Genomic DNA, 17,307 nt, shown 5'->3' on the forward strand with positions numbered 1-17,307 from the left:
TTAGCTGGACATGGTGGCATGTGCCTATAGTTTCAGCTACTTGGAAGACTGAAGGAATGCCTAAACCCAGAAGGTCAAAGCTGTGGTGGCCATGAACGTGCCACTGCACTACAGCCCGGGCAACAGAGTGAGACTCCAACTCCATAAAAGAAAAAAAGAAATTCAAACTATAGGACCCACTCCAGACCTGCTGAATCAGAAACTCTGGGAGGTGGGGCCCAGCCATGTGTAGTTAGCAAGCTGTCCAGTGTCTCAGAACCTGATAAGATCTATGTGGCATCACTGCCCTGGGTTGCTCAAGCCTGGAAGCACATCAGAATGACTTCAGGAAATTATGAAAGAAAGGAAAGAAGGGAAGAAAGAAAGAGGGAAAGAAGGAGGGAAGGGCAGTGGAAGGTAAGAAGAAAGAACCCTGCCTCTTTCCAAATCAGTTAAATCAGAGTATCTGAATCTGAATCCTAGAACTCAAGCACAGTTATTATTTTTTAATGCCCCACATTACACTGGCCCTGTCTTGCTCCAACTCTAAAGAGCTGATTGTTAAATTTTCAGAAATTTTGTGAACTGGTTGTTAAACCATTGGTAGCTTGTAATTGGTCATGGTGGGAATATTTATACAACAGAAATGGACCAAAATTATAAATCAGGGCTCCCCCACCACCTCGCTCCCATCCGGTTGTTAAGCATTTATCAGTTCACCACTGGCCAGGGCTGAAAAATATTGGACTAAAGCAACAACACCAAATACCTAAGTAATTCAGACAGTCTGGGTAGTTTCTCTCAATTTCTCCATCACAACTCAATTTCTTGGGATTTCCATGAAGATTAAGAAGATTAACCAAACAATTCCATGGCCACCAGCTTCCATCTGAGGCTCCAGTTCAAGGAATCTGACCCTTTCCCTTCCAGGCATGGGCATAGGAAGAAATTCTGGAATGAGAAGGGTAGATACATCTATTGGGGGACTCCTGAAGGTTGTCTGCCATGCCATGGAAAAGACGCGTGAGAATACATAGTCCCTTTCTGTGACTCTGGGCATTATCATGAGGCGTTGACTCCTGCTACTCTCTAGCCATCATCTTGTGTGCATTTGGAGATGACCTAGTCAGACAAGGATCAAAAAGCCTAAAGATGGAGAGAATCTGGCACCCCAATGACACTAGTGGTTGCTTTCTTACTTTCCACCACTGTCCTGTGCTGGGACTTCTTATGTGAAGTAATGGCTTTCCCTGGTTGTGTGAGCCAGCTGAGTCAAGATTTCCTGTAACCTGCTGCCAAAAGTCTGTTAAATGACACAGGCAAGAGTTTCAACAGCTCGTCCTCTTGAAACTCTCATATTGGAATTTCTAAGTAGCGGAGTCAAATTTTAAAGATTTTTCAGTTATTCTTTTTAACTTTATCTCGTCCTTTTCTGATGGCCGTATTCACCCCTTCTCTCTTCTCATTCTTTTCTGGGACCTCATCAATCTCCTGATTAACTGTCTCCAACTGAAGCATATCCTAGCTGTTTGCCTTCCCTTTCCCTGAGGCCTGGAATGATCTCCTCCTAATCCATCCTGTGATAGTATCCACCCAATCCAAAACAATACTTTCATCAGATCATCCCTCTGCCAAGAACCTGGGCTGAAGACTTGTTTCCCTGCCATATAAAGCCTAAGATTTTCAAGGCCCTCCAAAAATCCAATCCCACCCTATTTGTTAAATATTATTTTCCACAAGTTCTTAGATTTCTTCCTGCATTGTCTTCCACACACTCTATTTTGCTCTCATATTCAACTCTACCCTAACCACTGCCATCTTCAATCTTCACCCATGGCCCTTTGTGAAGTGCTACCCATCCTTCAAGGTTCCAATTAGATTTTGCCTCCCTTTTCAGCTTTGTTCCCTGATTGCTGTCATTATGATCAGTAATTATATTTGGTATTTAAGTCACTGACACAGTACTGTTTAAATCTTAGGAAACAATGGTACAATTTAATAAATTCTCCATTATGGTGACAATTTTAAGATTTTCTTCCCCCACCACAGCACAAAATACTATGACTTAAATTTCATAGTGGGCACTACTGATGACATGTATTTTGCTATTTCTACACTTTCTGGGAGTTAACAATTCATCTGACCTTATTTAGAAATCCCTTTCTCTCAATAGCACGGATATTCCTATAAGTGCTTTGCTGGTTTAATGATACTGAGTTCTGTCTCCAATAAAAAGCACACATAAACTATACTAAAGTATTTATAATGCCTTGGTAATTCAATTAATGTTTCTCAGATACTTCTCTTTTACTCTCAACTCTTCACTTTCTCTCCCTCTGTCTTTCTCTGTGTCTGTCTGGCTCGTTCTCTCTCTCTCTCTCTCTCTCTCTCTCTCTCTTTCTCTCTCTCTCACTCTCTCTCTGTCTCTCTCTCTGTCTTTTGCACACACACGTACCAGTCTTTATTCATTGTCAGTCACATAGCGGGTGCTAAACAAGTAATGTTGATTGATTAATGGTCTTTGAGTGACATCCATTTTACCTCCTAAATATATTCCTTGAATCCATTCCATTCCCATGGTGACCACTCTAATCCAAGCTAGCATCATCTCTCCTCTTTCTAAACCTGCTTTTGTCCCACCTCCCATCCATTCTCTACAGAGCAACCAAAGTAACATTTCAAAACTCTGTCCATTCCTGATGAAAACATTTCTTCCACAGTTTCTCAAGGTTCTCAGGGTAAAAGTCAAAGCCATGGTCGTGAGTTTGAGGGAAGTCAGGGCTGATCAAGGAAAAGGACACAACCTACAGGTGGCAGTAACACACAACAAGCTTTATTTGGAAGACAGTTTGCATGTGAAGGAAAGGCCCTCAATGCATGAAACTTCACAGAGGTAACAAAGCGGCTACCACCCAAAAGGGTAGAAGGTCAGGGGAAACTCCCAGGGGTAGGAAAATATGCATCTAGGTGATGTCGCTCATGAACATGGTGGAAAACCTCAGGATCAGAGAGCTTCAAATGCAGCAGCAGCTCCAGGGTGTGTCTTGTATGTGGCTACTGGACAGGGACAGTTTTGTCGGATGCACAGGCAGGTTCTAAATGTTAAAAATCTGCTTTTATGTGTGCTATATTTGAAACAACTGGATATGTGAACACTTGAGTTTAGCACTGGTGAGTTTTTGCACTAAAGGGTCAATAGTCCTACCACATAGAAGTGAACTTTTAGGACCAAGATGCAGGGGGGCTATTTTTGAATTATTTAGGTGAGTCATGAACTTGGCCCTATGCTCTGCTTCTCCAGCATCTCTTACACCCCTCTCCTCACTCACTGGTCATTTCCCATCCAGGGGCTGGAACTCTCTTCATGTTTTTAGGATGTTCTCACATATAGGAAATGGGGTGTCACCTTTCACTCTATCCTGCCTTACTGAAGGGTACTCATGCTTCAGACACCATTATTCTTCCTCAGGAAGCGTTCCAAGATTCTCTGATTAGATTAGATACTCCTATAAAATGTTTTCATGGTGCCAGTTGCCCTCAGTGCTGTGCAATTATCTCCATCTTAATTAATTGTGTATGGTGCCCTTAATTTCTGCTTCCCTGCTGGGGTTAAAATTCCCTAGGACTCAACACCCTACACTTGGCACAATGACTTACCCATAGTAGGTGTACAATAAATATTTATTGCATGAGTGGAAACAAAATGCCTACTAGAAAGGGAGATTAGGTTATTAAATAATAAATAACCCGAATAATGTGAAAATGTGAAATTAAATTTCTATTTTTCTTTGTTACTAACTGGCACATTGGTTTCAAAAATATTTTTCATCCAAGGTTATTAAAACTCTTAGGTATTTTCATCCAGGATTATTAGAATTTAAAAACCTTTACCCAAGACTCACTACTATGAAACTCTTTATTAACAAATATACTATCCCAGGGAGTCAATAACACTTTCAAATCATATCACATAAATCACTGAAAATTGAATTATACTGGAGAAATCTATGAAAATATTTAAAGTCAAATTATGTACCAGCTAAAGAATTTAACATAACAGAATTTGGTCTGTAAGGGGATATTAGCACCAAGTTTAAAAGAATATTAAATAGGTGTTTATCCTGGCAAGATAAACTCTAAATCACCTTACTGGCCTTGCCAGGAGTCTTTTGAGAGATGTGAACTAAAGGGGAAAAAAGCAGTCCTTACAATATTATTTTTTGGAGTTTGAATATGATATAAATTAAAACCAAGAAGTTAAAATCTTTTTAAATATAATAATTTTACTATAATTTTTTACCCTATACTCATTTCTATACAAATCTAGTGACTGAAGGTAGGCCATTTTAGTTTAAAACTTTTAAAAGAATTTTGTACTTTATAAGGATTCATAAATTTCATCCATAATTTTAAAAGAGAACTAGTCACTTTCTTATATAAATTGTGGTACAACCTTTAGATCATATTATTTTAAAGAACATAATACTGCACATTTTAAATCAATTTTGACAGTGGCCTACATTTCTACTCACAAGTTATTAAGATGCAATGCAGTTAAAAGATGTGCATTTTATGTAAAAAAAGAAAAGGATATCAGTCAACTCAAATGAACTCTTGTTCCCAATGATGACATACTATCCTCTAATTAAATCAGCTAAGATAACTTTTTTTAAAGGCATCACTCTAAAATTAATTCTCAAATCAAGAGTTTAACAAGTAGTACTTCTACTAGCCCAAATTTTAGGTTGCTTTGATAATCTGAAAATAATGTGACTCTTTTATAAATCTAGTGTCTTAGGCTGGGCACAGTGGCTCATACCTATAATCCCAGCACTTTGGGACACTGAGGTGAGAGGATTGCCTGAGCCCATGGGTGGAGACCAACCTGGGCAACTTGGTGAGACCTTGCCTTACAATAAATCAAAAAATTAGCCAGGTATGGTGTCACTTGCCTGTAGTTCCAGCTACTTGGAAGGCTGAGGCGGAAGGATCACCTGAACACATTTATCCCTGACACTGTTCTTCAGAAAGAATTTTAAAGAAATCATCTGAACGAGAGCAAAGAAATTAAAAATCACTGAAAGCAACTAGATAAATGAAAATTAAATAATTTATCCCAAACTAGGATTTTTAATATGACTATAGAGGAGTAAAACACTGTTTTTCCATTTATGTTCGTGTGATATCTACTTGCAAACTGGAAAAAAATTGTGTTAATGGCAAATGTATTAAATAAGTTGATTTACTGGGAACAAACAAGACAGATTTCCAAAGAAAGGAAAAAGGCCTGTAGAACAAAGTTTAGGTAAAAATGAAGCATTATAGATTTTGAAATTTGAAGTCAATAAAACCAATGTTCTTTAACTATAGATTTTCAGGTAAATACTTGATACATTGATGTCAAAGATGGGAAATAATTTACTACTTTATAATACCCAGCTGTAACCCAACTCTCAAGATACCTGAGACAGAAAAAAAGTGCAAAGTAAACAATGAAAACAGTTATTTCTAATTTTTTCCTACTCTGGGAAGATAAACTTTCCTCTTCTCTCTAGCCCCATGAATAACTTCTCGGAATATGCTTTTTTGGACTAATCTAATATTTCAGTAGGCCCAGTATGTTGAAAGAAACCAACAACTATACTTTAGTTTCTGTTTTATACAACTACATCTATGCAAAAAAAGAAAAAAGATCAGAAAAATGCATAAATAAATGGACAGCTTGGTGGTGGTAGCATGGCCAATTCCTGAGAAAATACCTACAGTCCAAATTCAAAGTGATTTTGTAGAAGTACAGATGTTGGAAGAAAACTGAAAAGTATTCAGCATGAACAACTGTGAGAACCACATGGATGATTAATAATGCAAGGCAATATACATAGCAGATAGGGAAAAGACAAATTTTTGCATGCATTCATTCAAAAAAACGCAGAATGCTTAATACCATAAAGCAGTGGGCCAGGAGTCAGAGTGCCTGGATTGGAATGTGAACCTCATACCTTACTAGTGAAGTCACTCTTGAGCAAGTTATGTGAAGTCTCTGTCACTCAGTCTTTTCAACTATAAAATGGGGATAATGTTTAATACCTACTAAGTTAAGAAGAATTCAGTGAGGTAATATTTTAAAGGAAATGTTTTCAGGTAGGCAATGGGCATGTAATAATTTCTATATACAAGATTTTTTTTTTTTTGAGTTGGAGTCTCACTCTGTCACCCAGACTGGAGTGCAGTGGCCGCTCCCAGTCACCGCAGCCTCAACCTGCTGGGCTCTGGTGATCCTTCCGCCTCAGCCTTTCAAGTAGTTAGAACTACAGGCGAGCGCTACCATGCCCAGCTAATCTTTTGATTTATTGTAGAGATGAGGTCTCGCCAAGTTGCCCAAGCGGGTCTCGAACCTGCGGGCTCAGGAAATCCACTCACCTCGGCCTCCCAAAGCGCAGGATTACAGGCTGAGCCACGGAGCCCGGTTTATTATTAAGTAGGGTGACATTAGCTATGTCGCGAAAATGTGATCATGTAGGCCAATATGTCACTGTTAACTACATAGTATTATAATTAATGATCCCAGCAAGGCTCAAGGCATAAAACAGTGGCAGAGTAAGCCTGAAACAACATTCTCTGACTTTCCCAGACTTTTAAGCAGGTGTTATTTTCACTTATGGAGTTCCTTTAGACAGTTAGAGCCACCGAGATGAGTAGGATTGGAAACTTAGGTAATATTACTGATATGTGAGAAAAGACTGGAATGTTTCACACTGACCTTTGATCAGAATAGCTGTTTTAACAAAGAACCTGGTGATCCACTGCTCAACATGTTCCCAGAAGATAGAACAAGAGAAAATAAGCAAGCATACTGTGCAAGCTTTTGGCTAGGTACCTGGAAACATTTCTATACCACAAGAATTGCTAAATATTAGAACGGATTGCAGACAGGGGCTCAAGAGTCTACCCCTCTGGAAGTTTTTCAAACAAGAATAAATAGAGTCTCTCTGATTTGCTTGTGATGCTTTAAAATCAGGGCTGAGTGAAGATTAATGGTGCAAACTGCCCCTTGAACGCCTCCACCTTCCCAAGCACTCTCTAAAAGTATAACTTTATATTTGACCTATCATAATCCCTCCTCTGTTGGGTTTGAAGAACTCTCCTCTATCCTAGAATAGAAAAGGGCAACACTATTTCACAACAGTGAGTTCTGAGTAAAATTTGAATAATGTCACGATGAAACATAATGTCCTCATTGCTTCTCAAGTTATTTTACTAAGCAAGCTACCTGCAGATGCCTTGCAATTTAAAAACAGTTCTCGTGAATCTAAAGTCTGAACAGCAGTTCTTTTAAATTCATGATTCCTGGCAGACTAATGACATATGACATTTCTCTAGTAAACCATTAGATGTCCAATCAAGGCAATGGATGAAGGGAGTTTAAAGAAAAGATAACTACCATAGAAACCCTTACCTCTACTAGATAATTAAATGTAAATAGTGTCAAGAACTAGGGAGGAGAGTCGGTTCATTTAATATCAGGATATATTTCCTAAGTGATTATTCCAACAGCAATAGGTAGCATTGAGAAAAGTTTACTTTAGAAAAAAAGTATATCCTTAAGAACACAATTATGTTTCAATTCATTATTTTCCTATCCAATGTGCCTCTGACCCTGTGGTGACCTGTATCTTGATTATGTCTGCCAGCATCAAAGGACACCAGGCTTAATGCAAAGTCAACAGTGTGCCCTTATTCCTGGAAAGTAGGTGAGTTAAACAAGAGTGCACACGTTTTAAAAATTCATAACTAATAAGCAAACACTGTAATTGTAAAAAGGTAGGGAGGAGACAAAAATAATTTAAAAGATAGAAAACCTCTGTGTAGTTAAAAATCCAGTGAAGGACTTCTATTAACCTCTGGGAATATTCTCAACAAAGTAAGTGGTGATTTCAGAAATGATTTTACCCTGAAAAATCTTCACTTTGATATGAAGGAGATTTGCATCCCGCTAAGGGTGAACTCTGGTTTCCTGAGAGCCCCATTATCCACTGCAGAACACTGAAGCAATTTAAAAATACTTAACTATTTTCTTCTTTGAGATATCTTATCTGAAATCATGCTGGGGAATATCTGTGTGTTTAAAAGATACAGTTTGAAAAAGCCCAGATTAAAGAAGAAAAAGTTCCTAGAAGAAGTGATCCATACTACAGACCTTTTAAAAGTTGAATTCTCTGAGATTTAAGAAGGGGGGAAAAGCGAAGCTGATCCTTATCAATTAATTAAAAAGAATGAAATAACAGTAGTCAAAGGAGAAGGAGAGTTAGGAAACTTAAGGAGCTGTGGGGGCAGTAGCTCTCCAGTCATTGATTAACAAATTAAGGAGTTCTGGAAAAGAGGGAAGAAGTGACAGGGATTTAAAAAAAAAAAAAAAAGCGGTCTTACAATTCACCACAGGTTCCGCCTTAGACTCACCAGAGGGAATGTCTGACTCTGAATTGAAAAAGGCTCTCTCTATATCATGCCCTGCGCCGTTTGCGTGATATTTGCGCCGTTGGGGGCGGGGGGCAATGCCCACATTTATGTATAAATGTGTTCATTTCAGTATTTCAGTGTAAGTAAAAACTCTCACTTCTAGAGTCTGGCGCTCAACCGTAATAAAATAGCAATTCCACAACGCAGGGAAACTGGGAGGTGTTCAGATATCTGCAAAACGCTTTTCATCCATCGACCAGTTCGTTGGCGGGGGAAGAAGAAACAGAAAGAGGCGGATGGAAAGTCTGCTTTTTGACTTGACGATCGGAGGTCACTGAGGACTTCGGCTGCCCGGTTTGAGCAGCCCGCGCCCTCGCAGCCTCCCCTGGCCTCCCCCGGCCTCTCCCAGTTCGGTCCTCTCGCAGCCCAAGGATTATCTCGCCCCGACACGTTTCATTCACAGAGCCCGGGAGAAGCTCAGATTCGGTTGGAGCTAAGAGCCGGAAAACATGCACCCAGCCCGCGGCGCAAGTTGGAAACCCATCGCTCCACACACGCTGGCGCGGAGAAAGAGGCTGGGAGCTCTCGGGCTCTCGGCGGAGTGTTAGTGGCCGAGCATGCGGGGAACACGGGGGTCCCCGCACCCGGAGCCGAATTCCCACCTGACCCACTCGCTTAAATTGGCTCGGCTTCCCAGAGCCGGGAGGCCGCGCTCTGGACTCGGCGCTGCGCCGGGTGGCGGGGTGTCCCCCGAACCACGAGTGACCAGCAGCAACTGGGGAGGCGCGGAGCAACCACCAAGGGAGAGCCCGCCCCAAATCTGAAACAGGCAGCGCGTGAACGCCCCAAAGCGGCCCCCGAGGTGCCGGTGTCCGAAGGCCGGGTCCCTGGCGAGGGTCCCCCCACCCAGTCGGGCCAGCCCGGATGCCGCGCGCTCTGCCTCCCCGAAGGACAGGGAGAGGAGAGAGAGACTGGCCGGGGAGCGCTCTGCGTCTCTCCACCGCCCCTGCCGGCGCGAGGGCGGGAGTGGCGAAGGCGCCACTCAGACTGTGGCGCTGGGCAAACTGTGGTCGCAGTTCCTCCAAGTTTGCCGGGATCGGAGCGCGGGATGAGCGCCCCGCTCGGCGATCTGTCCGCGCCCTGCGATCGCCCCCGAGTGTCCCGGGCTCCCCGGGCCCGCCCGGCCTGAGCCACCAACTTAGGGACAGCGAGGCGCGAGATCACTGGGAGCAGGGAAGGACCGAGGGAGCTCCCGCGTGCGCACACACACAATGAGGCAGACGAGACGCACACCTTCCCCCGCCGGGGAAGCCGCGGGAGCATCCGCCGCCCCGCGCGGAGTCTGGGCGTCCCGCGGAGCCCCGGCAGAAAGTGAGCACCGACTCAGCAACAGGGGGAAGGAAGGGGGCGCCGGGGGCCGGGGAGACGCGCGGGATCCGTGGGCTGCATCCCGCCCCGGCCGCGCGCCCGCGCTTACCTGCGATCTCCTGGTAGGGGATGTCCGCCAGGCTGAATCCCTTGGCACCGTACGCCTGGCGGACCTCGCCGCAGCTCCGAGCCTTCACGTCCGCCCCGGCCGGGAGGGACAGCAGCAGCCCCGAGAGGGGTAGAATCACAGCCCCGATCCAAGCAGGCATGGTGCAGCATGCAAATCCAGCTCGGTAAACTCCAGGGCCCGTGCGCTCTTCACCTTGCCCCTCTAGCCGAAAGCCCGCCAGAGGCAGCGGCGCGCTCCTCGCCGCTGCCCAGCGTCACCCCCTTCCGCCAGCCGAGGGGACGAGCAGCGCAGCCCTCTGGACTGCGCTCAGCAAACTTTTATAAGCCAGATGGAGGATGGCAAGCCAACCAGGGCTGGCTGGGAAAGCAGCTGCCTTGCTCCGCTAGCCCCCCAGATCGAAAACGGTGCGAGCAAATCAAAACGAGGAAGGGGAGCAGGAGGCGAAATGTGTTAAAAAGCCACCGTGGGGGTTTCAGAGCCGCAAGCCGAGGTCCGGGCCGCGGAATCCGGGAGCGCGGCGAGCCCGGCTCGCCCGAGTGTGCGGCGAAGGTGGGAAGGCGCGCCGGCTCTCCCCGGAGGGAGATGGACGGGCGAGGGCGAGTGAGTGCGCGCGCGTGTGTCTGTTGGTGTGAGCGCGAGGTTCTCGGGGACGTGTGTGCGTGGAGGTATGTGTTGGGGATCTACGGGATCCAGGGGAAACCTCGGCTTCACACAGGCTGTGGGAGCCTGTGAGAGCCCTCCTGAAATAGGAAGAGAGAAATCCTGGAGACAGACACTGGAGGCAAGAGGGAAGGAGAAAGGAGGGGGGAGAAAGAAACGTGCTACACATTGCACAGCCGAAATTCAGAGGCCGAATCAAAGGCAAAACCTGGACTGGATCGCTTTCCCCTCGGTAGAAAAAAGAAAAAAAAGGAAACGTTCCTATTTTCTCATTCACTTCACATCCTTCATACTGACCCGAAATGCTACCCTTAATGACATAAATAAGCAATCTACAAAGACGAAGTAATTGTAAGTCATTAACTTATGTTATTAAACTATATTTTTGTGGAGGTAGAGAATGCAAGTCCAATTGTTGCTCTTCATATGTGTCCCCGACCTACTGAAACACAAAGCCAGGGGAGAAATAAACATCTGAGGGAGTCTCTGGGTAGCAGAGCACAATCATCTCTCTAACTAGATGTCTAATTTCTGTTTGGCTTTGTTGGGTTTTGTTTTCTGAAGGCAGGTAGTTTGTGCACACATTAGAGATCAATATCTTTGTTTGTTTGCTTAATTTTAAAATGTTTGGTTCTGGACTCAACAATCACCTTCTTTTTCATTTCGAATATTCCATAGCCTTGGATCAGAAATCATGTTTAACTCAGCAGAACCAGAACACAGAAGCAATAAGAAGAGAGAACAAGGACGGGGTGCCTAAAGGAAGACATTGGGGAAGGGAGTGATGTCTGCCTTCCCTCTCACCAGATGCTCTCACATTCTACACTTACCATTTTCTTCCAAGTTAACATAGTTCTCAATTGGAGAATCAATCTATTTTCATCAACATGTTCCCTTTTACACTGATGTTCCGTGAAATGGGATAAAAGTGGGAATTCACGTTTACCTAATTGGCTTTCTTGGGCTAATGGATAGACTGAAGTCAGCTGGGCAGAAGTATGGGTTGAAACCCAGACCTCTTGCAATGCCACTAAGGTAATTTAATGAAAACCAAACCAAAGGAATAATAGTAATAATGCTTCTTCACTTATGTGACTGTATGTATGTTAGGTCAGCACATGATTCAGAACTTATTAGAAGGTAACACCCAGTTTTGTGGAGCTCACCTATGAAGCCACTCATGAAGATGTGTTCCTGATAAGACTACCAGAATGACTCATGAAATTTAAATTATTCTATTTGTCATCTTCCTCATCACAACACATTGGGTACATCTTCTTCCTCTCTTTAATAAATTCCCTGGAAATGTACCCAGAGGAACTCAAATCACACTATGAAAAAGATACCTGAACACGCATATTTATCGCAGCATTGTTCACAATCTCAAAAACATGGAACCAACTGCGCTACCCATCGAAAGAGGACTGGATTTTTAGAAAATGTGTTACAGCCGGGCTCAGTGGCTCAGCCTGTAATCCCGCGCCTTTGGGAGGCTGAGGTGAGTGGATTGCCTGAGCCGGCGGGTTCGAGACCCGACTGGGCAACTTGGTGAGACCTCATCTCTACAATAAATCAAAAATTAGCCGGGAGTGGTAGCGCACGCCTGTAGTTCCAGCTACTTGGAAGGCTGAGGCAGAAGGATCACCGGAGCCCAGCAGGTCGAGGCTGCGGTGACCTGGAGCGGCCACTGCATTCCAGTCTGGGCGACAGAGTGAGACTCCAACCCCCCTCCCTAAAAAAAGAAAAGAAAATGTGCTACATATACACGATGGAATATTATACATCCATAAATAAGGACAAAATTATGAACTTTGCAGCATCTTGGGTGGACTTAGAGGCTATAATACTGAGTGATTTATCACAGAAACAAAGAACCGAGTATCACATGTTCTCACTCATAAGCGGACCTTTAACAACTATTGTACTACTAAAAGAAAGGAATTGGCAGTAGTGGGAAACTGCCTGGGAGGAGAGGAGGGCACACCTCGTCAACAAGGGTACTTGCATAATGAACATTTGTATACCTAACCCTGAATTGCACCCCACATATTTAAAATAGAAAATTCATAAAAAATAAAAACATAACATAAATTCTTCCTTTCCTAACCCACCAAAAAGACTCGTGAGAGACAATCTTTTTTTTTTTTTTAGTTGGAGTCTCACTCTGTCGCCCAGATTGGAGTGCAGTGGCCACCCCCGGCCACCGCAGCCTCGACCTGCTGGGCTCCGGCGATCCTTCCGCCTCAACCTTCCAAGTAGCCGGAATTACAGGCATGCGCTACCACGCCCGGTTGATTTTTTGATTTATTGTAGAGATGAGGTCTTGCTGCCCAGGCGGGTCTCGAACCCGCGGGCTCAGGCAATCCACTCACCTCAGCCTCCCAAAGGCGCAGGATTACAGGCTGAGCCACCTAGCCCGGCTGAGAGACAATCTTATTTAACCTTTGAAAGTTCTTTAAGAATGAAGTTGTCTTATTTACAGGGTGATTTTTTTCCTGTTAAACTTCATAGGTAAAAACAAATAACATTCCTTATCAGCCAGGCATGGTGACTCACTCCTGTAATCCCAGCACTCTGGGAGGGTAAGTTGGGAGGATCGCTTGAGGCCAGGAGTTTAAGACCAGCCTGGGCAACATGAGACTCCCCATTGCTTACCCCCCCAAAAAAAAACAGACCTCCTTAGCTAAATCTTCCTGAAAACCCAACTTCATGATATTTGTGCTAACCAGACAGACCTTAAATTACTGAACTCATTTTCCTCAAAGTCTGAAATAAAGATAAAATTCTAATATCTTTGTGGACAAAGGATGAGGTTGGCAAGATCAGAAACTGCTGTAGCCAAGTCAATATTTCTGTGATATTTGACAATATGATCTCCTGCAAACTTCTCTGTCATTGTGATAGAACATAGGTAGTAAACATTAAGCAATCCAGAGGAAGGGGGTAAAATACACATATACCCTATCTTTGAACCTCATCCTGGTACTCATTGTAATTTACCCTGACTTAACAGTGAATAGCAGATAATTCAGTTTTTAAAAAATGAGATGCAATAAGAACGGGTAAAAGCTAGTATATGTGGTTTTAAATTATTTGGAAATCAACTAATTATTCAGTATTTAATGAACATTCGATTCATCCATATAGCACTAGGCTATTGTACATACCCCCATACTTATAAAAAGGACCTTAGGATTTGTGGCAAGGCTGATAGATGAAAAGAATGACTAACATAAAAATAAATAGTTTAATCCCATCAGGAAGGTCAAACAGTTTAAGGTAGGTTTGTGAACTCTAGTAAGATCAAAGAATTTGCTTTACTTGTTGAGTAATGTAACAATGTTTGTAGTGGCGTCAGAGACAAAGTCAAACATTTCAGCTAATGTGACAGCAGAAGCCTAGACAAGGTATTGAAATGAGCATGGGACATTCCAGAAGCTCATAGAAGAGGCCTGACTTGAAAGAAGAGAGTTCATATTGAGGAGCAATCATTTGACTTAGAAATTTAGCTAAAGGACTTGAACCCTAGACATAGTGTTTATATTGTGTGTAGTAGGAAAAAAAGAACACTGATGAACAGAACACAAGAAAAAGCCAACAAATAAAAGTAAGAGCAGGGAAAGCAGGAGACACATGTAGAACTTCTGCCACCATGGAAAATGTATCAGGGGTTTGAGACTTAGAAGAAGAGAGTGGAAAATGGAAAGAATGTAAAGATATATTCTGAAGAAAGGATTAGCATGATTTAGTGCTGGGTTCAGTACACAAGAAAAATTACTAAGAATGTATTTTAAGATTGCATCTCCTTAGAAAAATGAGGTATATTTAATTAAGACAACACAACTCCTGTTGATACAGCACCTTCACATCTCTGCTGGTTTTCACAACAACCTCTTTGGGACATAAAAATAAGTGCAACCTCAGGGACCTTGAGTTGTAAAGAGAAAAGGACTTCGTTTTGAGGCGCAACCAAAGGTGACAGGCAGACAGAGCAGACCCTGTCAGTAATCTACCCCACGGCCATCGCCTCTTCTTCCAAGGGTGACTGGGAGCATTCTGCCCACCACCAAGGGAAGAAGCACAATTAGTCTAAGACAGTTTTGTCAGTCCTTTCCTCTTTTCCTTCAAATGCTGTAGGGGGTGGGCATAAGACTCATTTCTGGTCAAGGTGATTTAAGCAGATTTCTGAGAAGTCGTTTTTTCCCCTGACAAAAGAGCAGAAGGATCTTTCTGCTTCAGCCTCTTGCCTTTTGAGAGCTAGATGGGCATCTTGTGAGTGTAAACCAAGACATTGTTAATAGGCAGACAGTGACAGAACAGAAAGATGGAACGAGCACAGATCCTTGGTTTCCTATTTGAGTTACCAAATCATCCCTGGGAGTGCCAGTCTCTGGGCTTCTTGTTAAATAACCAATAAATATCCTAAAGTTTATGCCATTGTGAGTTGGTTATTCTACTCTTTAAATCTGAAAGAAATATAATTCCATATGCCAGACTCAAGGGAAAAATTTTAAGCAGGGGACAGAAATTAGTTGCAAATGTAAAAAGACAACAAAAATTAGGTAGCATCATGGAATCCAAGTTTAGAGATTTTCAAACATAAAGCAAATTGCAGTTGACAAGGAAGATGGAGAAAATGGTACTTGCACAACTATAGAGAGATGATAAACAATCTTATTGGAAATTTCCGGAGAAACATTTTAGTGTAGTAATGGGATGGATGCCAGACCATGTGAAATTGTATGTGAAATGGATGGAAAGAATATGGAAATATCTGGTATAACTGATTATAGTGTGATAACTCTGTGTGGAGGGGGTAACAGTCAGGAATGCTTTCCTGAAGAAACTTCTAAGACTTCAGGGAAGGATGAGAAACTACACATAAAAAGAGATCGAAATTCAGTATAATCTGATTTGGTTGGTTGATTCTTCTTGTCTTGCAATATTCTTCCAAGAGTCTGAAGGCAGAGCTATTTGGTTTTAGTAAAGGAAATCCTGTCATCAGCTTAATCAGATTAAGGTAAATTTCAGGTAAGTTTTTCCTTTCTTATCTGCATTTTTCCTGTTTTATACATTAAATGTGAATTCTTTGTTAGGATGAGAAAAGAAATATTGTTTTGAAATGAATATGTCACATTTTTAACATGAATACAAATGATAACATTTGCGTGGTTTACAAAAATAAAAAGGTCTTGCCGTGATCTCATATAAATAAAACAAATGGCTGTTAACAATTTTCTGAATAAAGTAACAAATTTGAGATATGAAATTCTTGTTAATTTTTTTAAAGCTGTGAGTTAAAAAAGAAAAAGCAAAGAACCACACTTCAGAATTTACTTTTGCTCAGTTGTACTAATTCAAGAACGGGAAACTGGATGCATTTTTAGTTTGTTCTTAGTATTTTTTTAGATCAAAGTTAGACAAATAAGTCCAAATAAAATCTTGTGAAAACAAGAGAATGGACTTCAAGTGTCTATTCCACATCTCAGCTTGGCACAAATCAAAATCGCTTAGTTAACTGGCCTCTTGAAATACAGGGTCTGTAATGAAAAAGCTGTCAGAAATTTAACAACAGTAGCTCTGCCAGGTGCCTGGATAATGGGAAGGTTGCTGAGTTACAGAGAAAGAAAAAGTAAACTTGGGTGAATAATGACTAGAAATAGTAAAAATAATATTTCATTTTCTTTTTATAGTTTATACCCAACCAAATCCTAATAGCTCATTGAACATTTATTGGACCTTAAGAATATACCTACTGCTAATATAAGCCAATTAAAATTATATCCTTAGGGCAGCTGAGAACAAGCTGGGTTGCTAATGATCTTTTGAGGATAAACCAAATACTGAGGAACAACAGATTCTTCTAGTCTTGCAATATTCTTCCAAGAGTCTGAAGCCAAAATTATTTGACGTTAGAGAAGGGAATCATGTGATCCGCTTAATCAGATTTTTGCCTAAAAGTTATGACAGTGTTTATCCAAGAGAACTGAGAGCTCTACTTATTTAATTTTGCTTAGTGTTCATATATGCTAGAAATTTAGACAACGAAAGTATTTCATATAATCTTAACCACTACTCATATTTACTTGAAATATTGTGAATCGTCAGGGAAGTATAAACAGAAAATATGTTAAGGCGTTGCAATGATTTAAAATGTGATTTTATATTTCTCACTTTTGTTAATGACCATGGAATCTACTCTCCATTAATTCTAAGTGATTTTCATGACTAGAATTGCAACTTAGGTATTGGATACTTTAAAATGTTAACTAACAAAACTCTTTCAGAAATGGTTTTATGACTATTCTGATCCTTGAGACAATCTTGACAAATGTAATGCTGCTAAGCATCATTTTATATTATCATTAGATAAGTTTATTGTATATTAGGAAGAGTTTCCTTTTGACTTGATGACTTATGATATTAATAGGTGCCTTCAACAACATCATTATTTAAAGCCCATGTGCTTTAGAGTTGTTTCCAAATCATATATGTAAGTATAAAAAGAGTGACATGAATGAAAATCCTATTGCAAATGAATGAACTTGCATGTTTGCAGTTCATAAAAGAAAACCATTACACATCGCCTTTCTTGTTATAAAGCCAGATATTCATGTTATGAGAGATAATTCTGTAGCTAATGTACATTTGACATACCTAGATTATTGGAACCATACACCTTGGCAGTCATTACTCTGGTTCTTTTGCTTTTG

The 17,307-nt window shown here is 41.8% G+C and overlaps 1 protein-coding gene across 1 annotated transcript in view; it reads right to left on the reverse strand.

The window, feature by feature from the left end:
* LOC103269990 (glypican-6-like) overlaps positions 1–10,536 on the reverse strand; it is a gene marked incomplete at its 3' end in the record, with an annotated part of 336,964 nt that extends 326,428 nt beyond the window's left edge. Inside the window, exon 1 of the mRNA XM_008067535.2 lies at positions 9,914–10,536. Coding sequence (XP_008065726.2) covers positions 9,914–10,073 — 160 coding nt within the window. The remainder of the gene's footprint in view (positions 1–9,913) is intronic.
* Between the last annotated feature and the right edge of the window lie 6,771 nt (positions 10,537–17,307).

This window comes from Carlito syrichta, unplaced genomic scaffold (assembly GCF_000164805.1).
Source record: "Carlito syrichta isolate Samal-C Ts95f unplaced genomic scaffold, Tarsius_syrichta-2.0.1 Scaffold309693, whole genome shotgun sequence".
Classification (NCBI taxonomy): domain Eukaryota; kingdom Metazoa; phylum Chordata; class Mammalia; order Primates; family Tarsiidae; genus Carlito; species Carlito syrichta.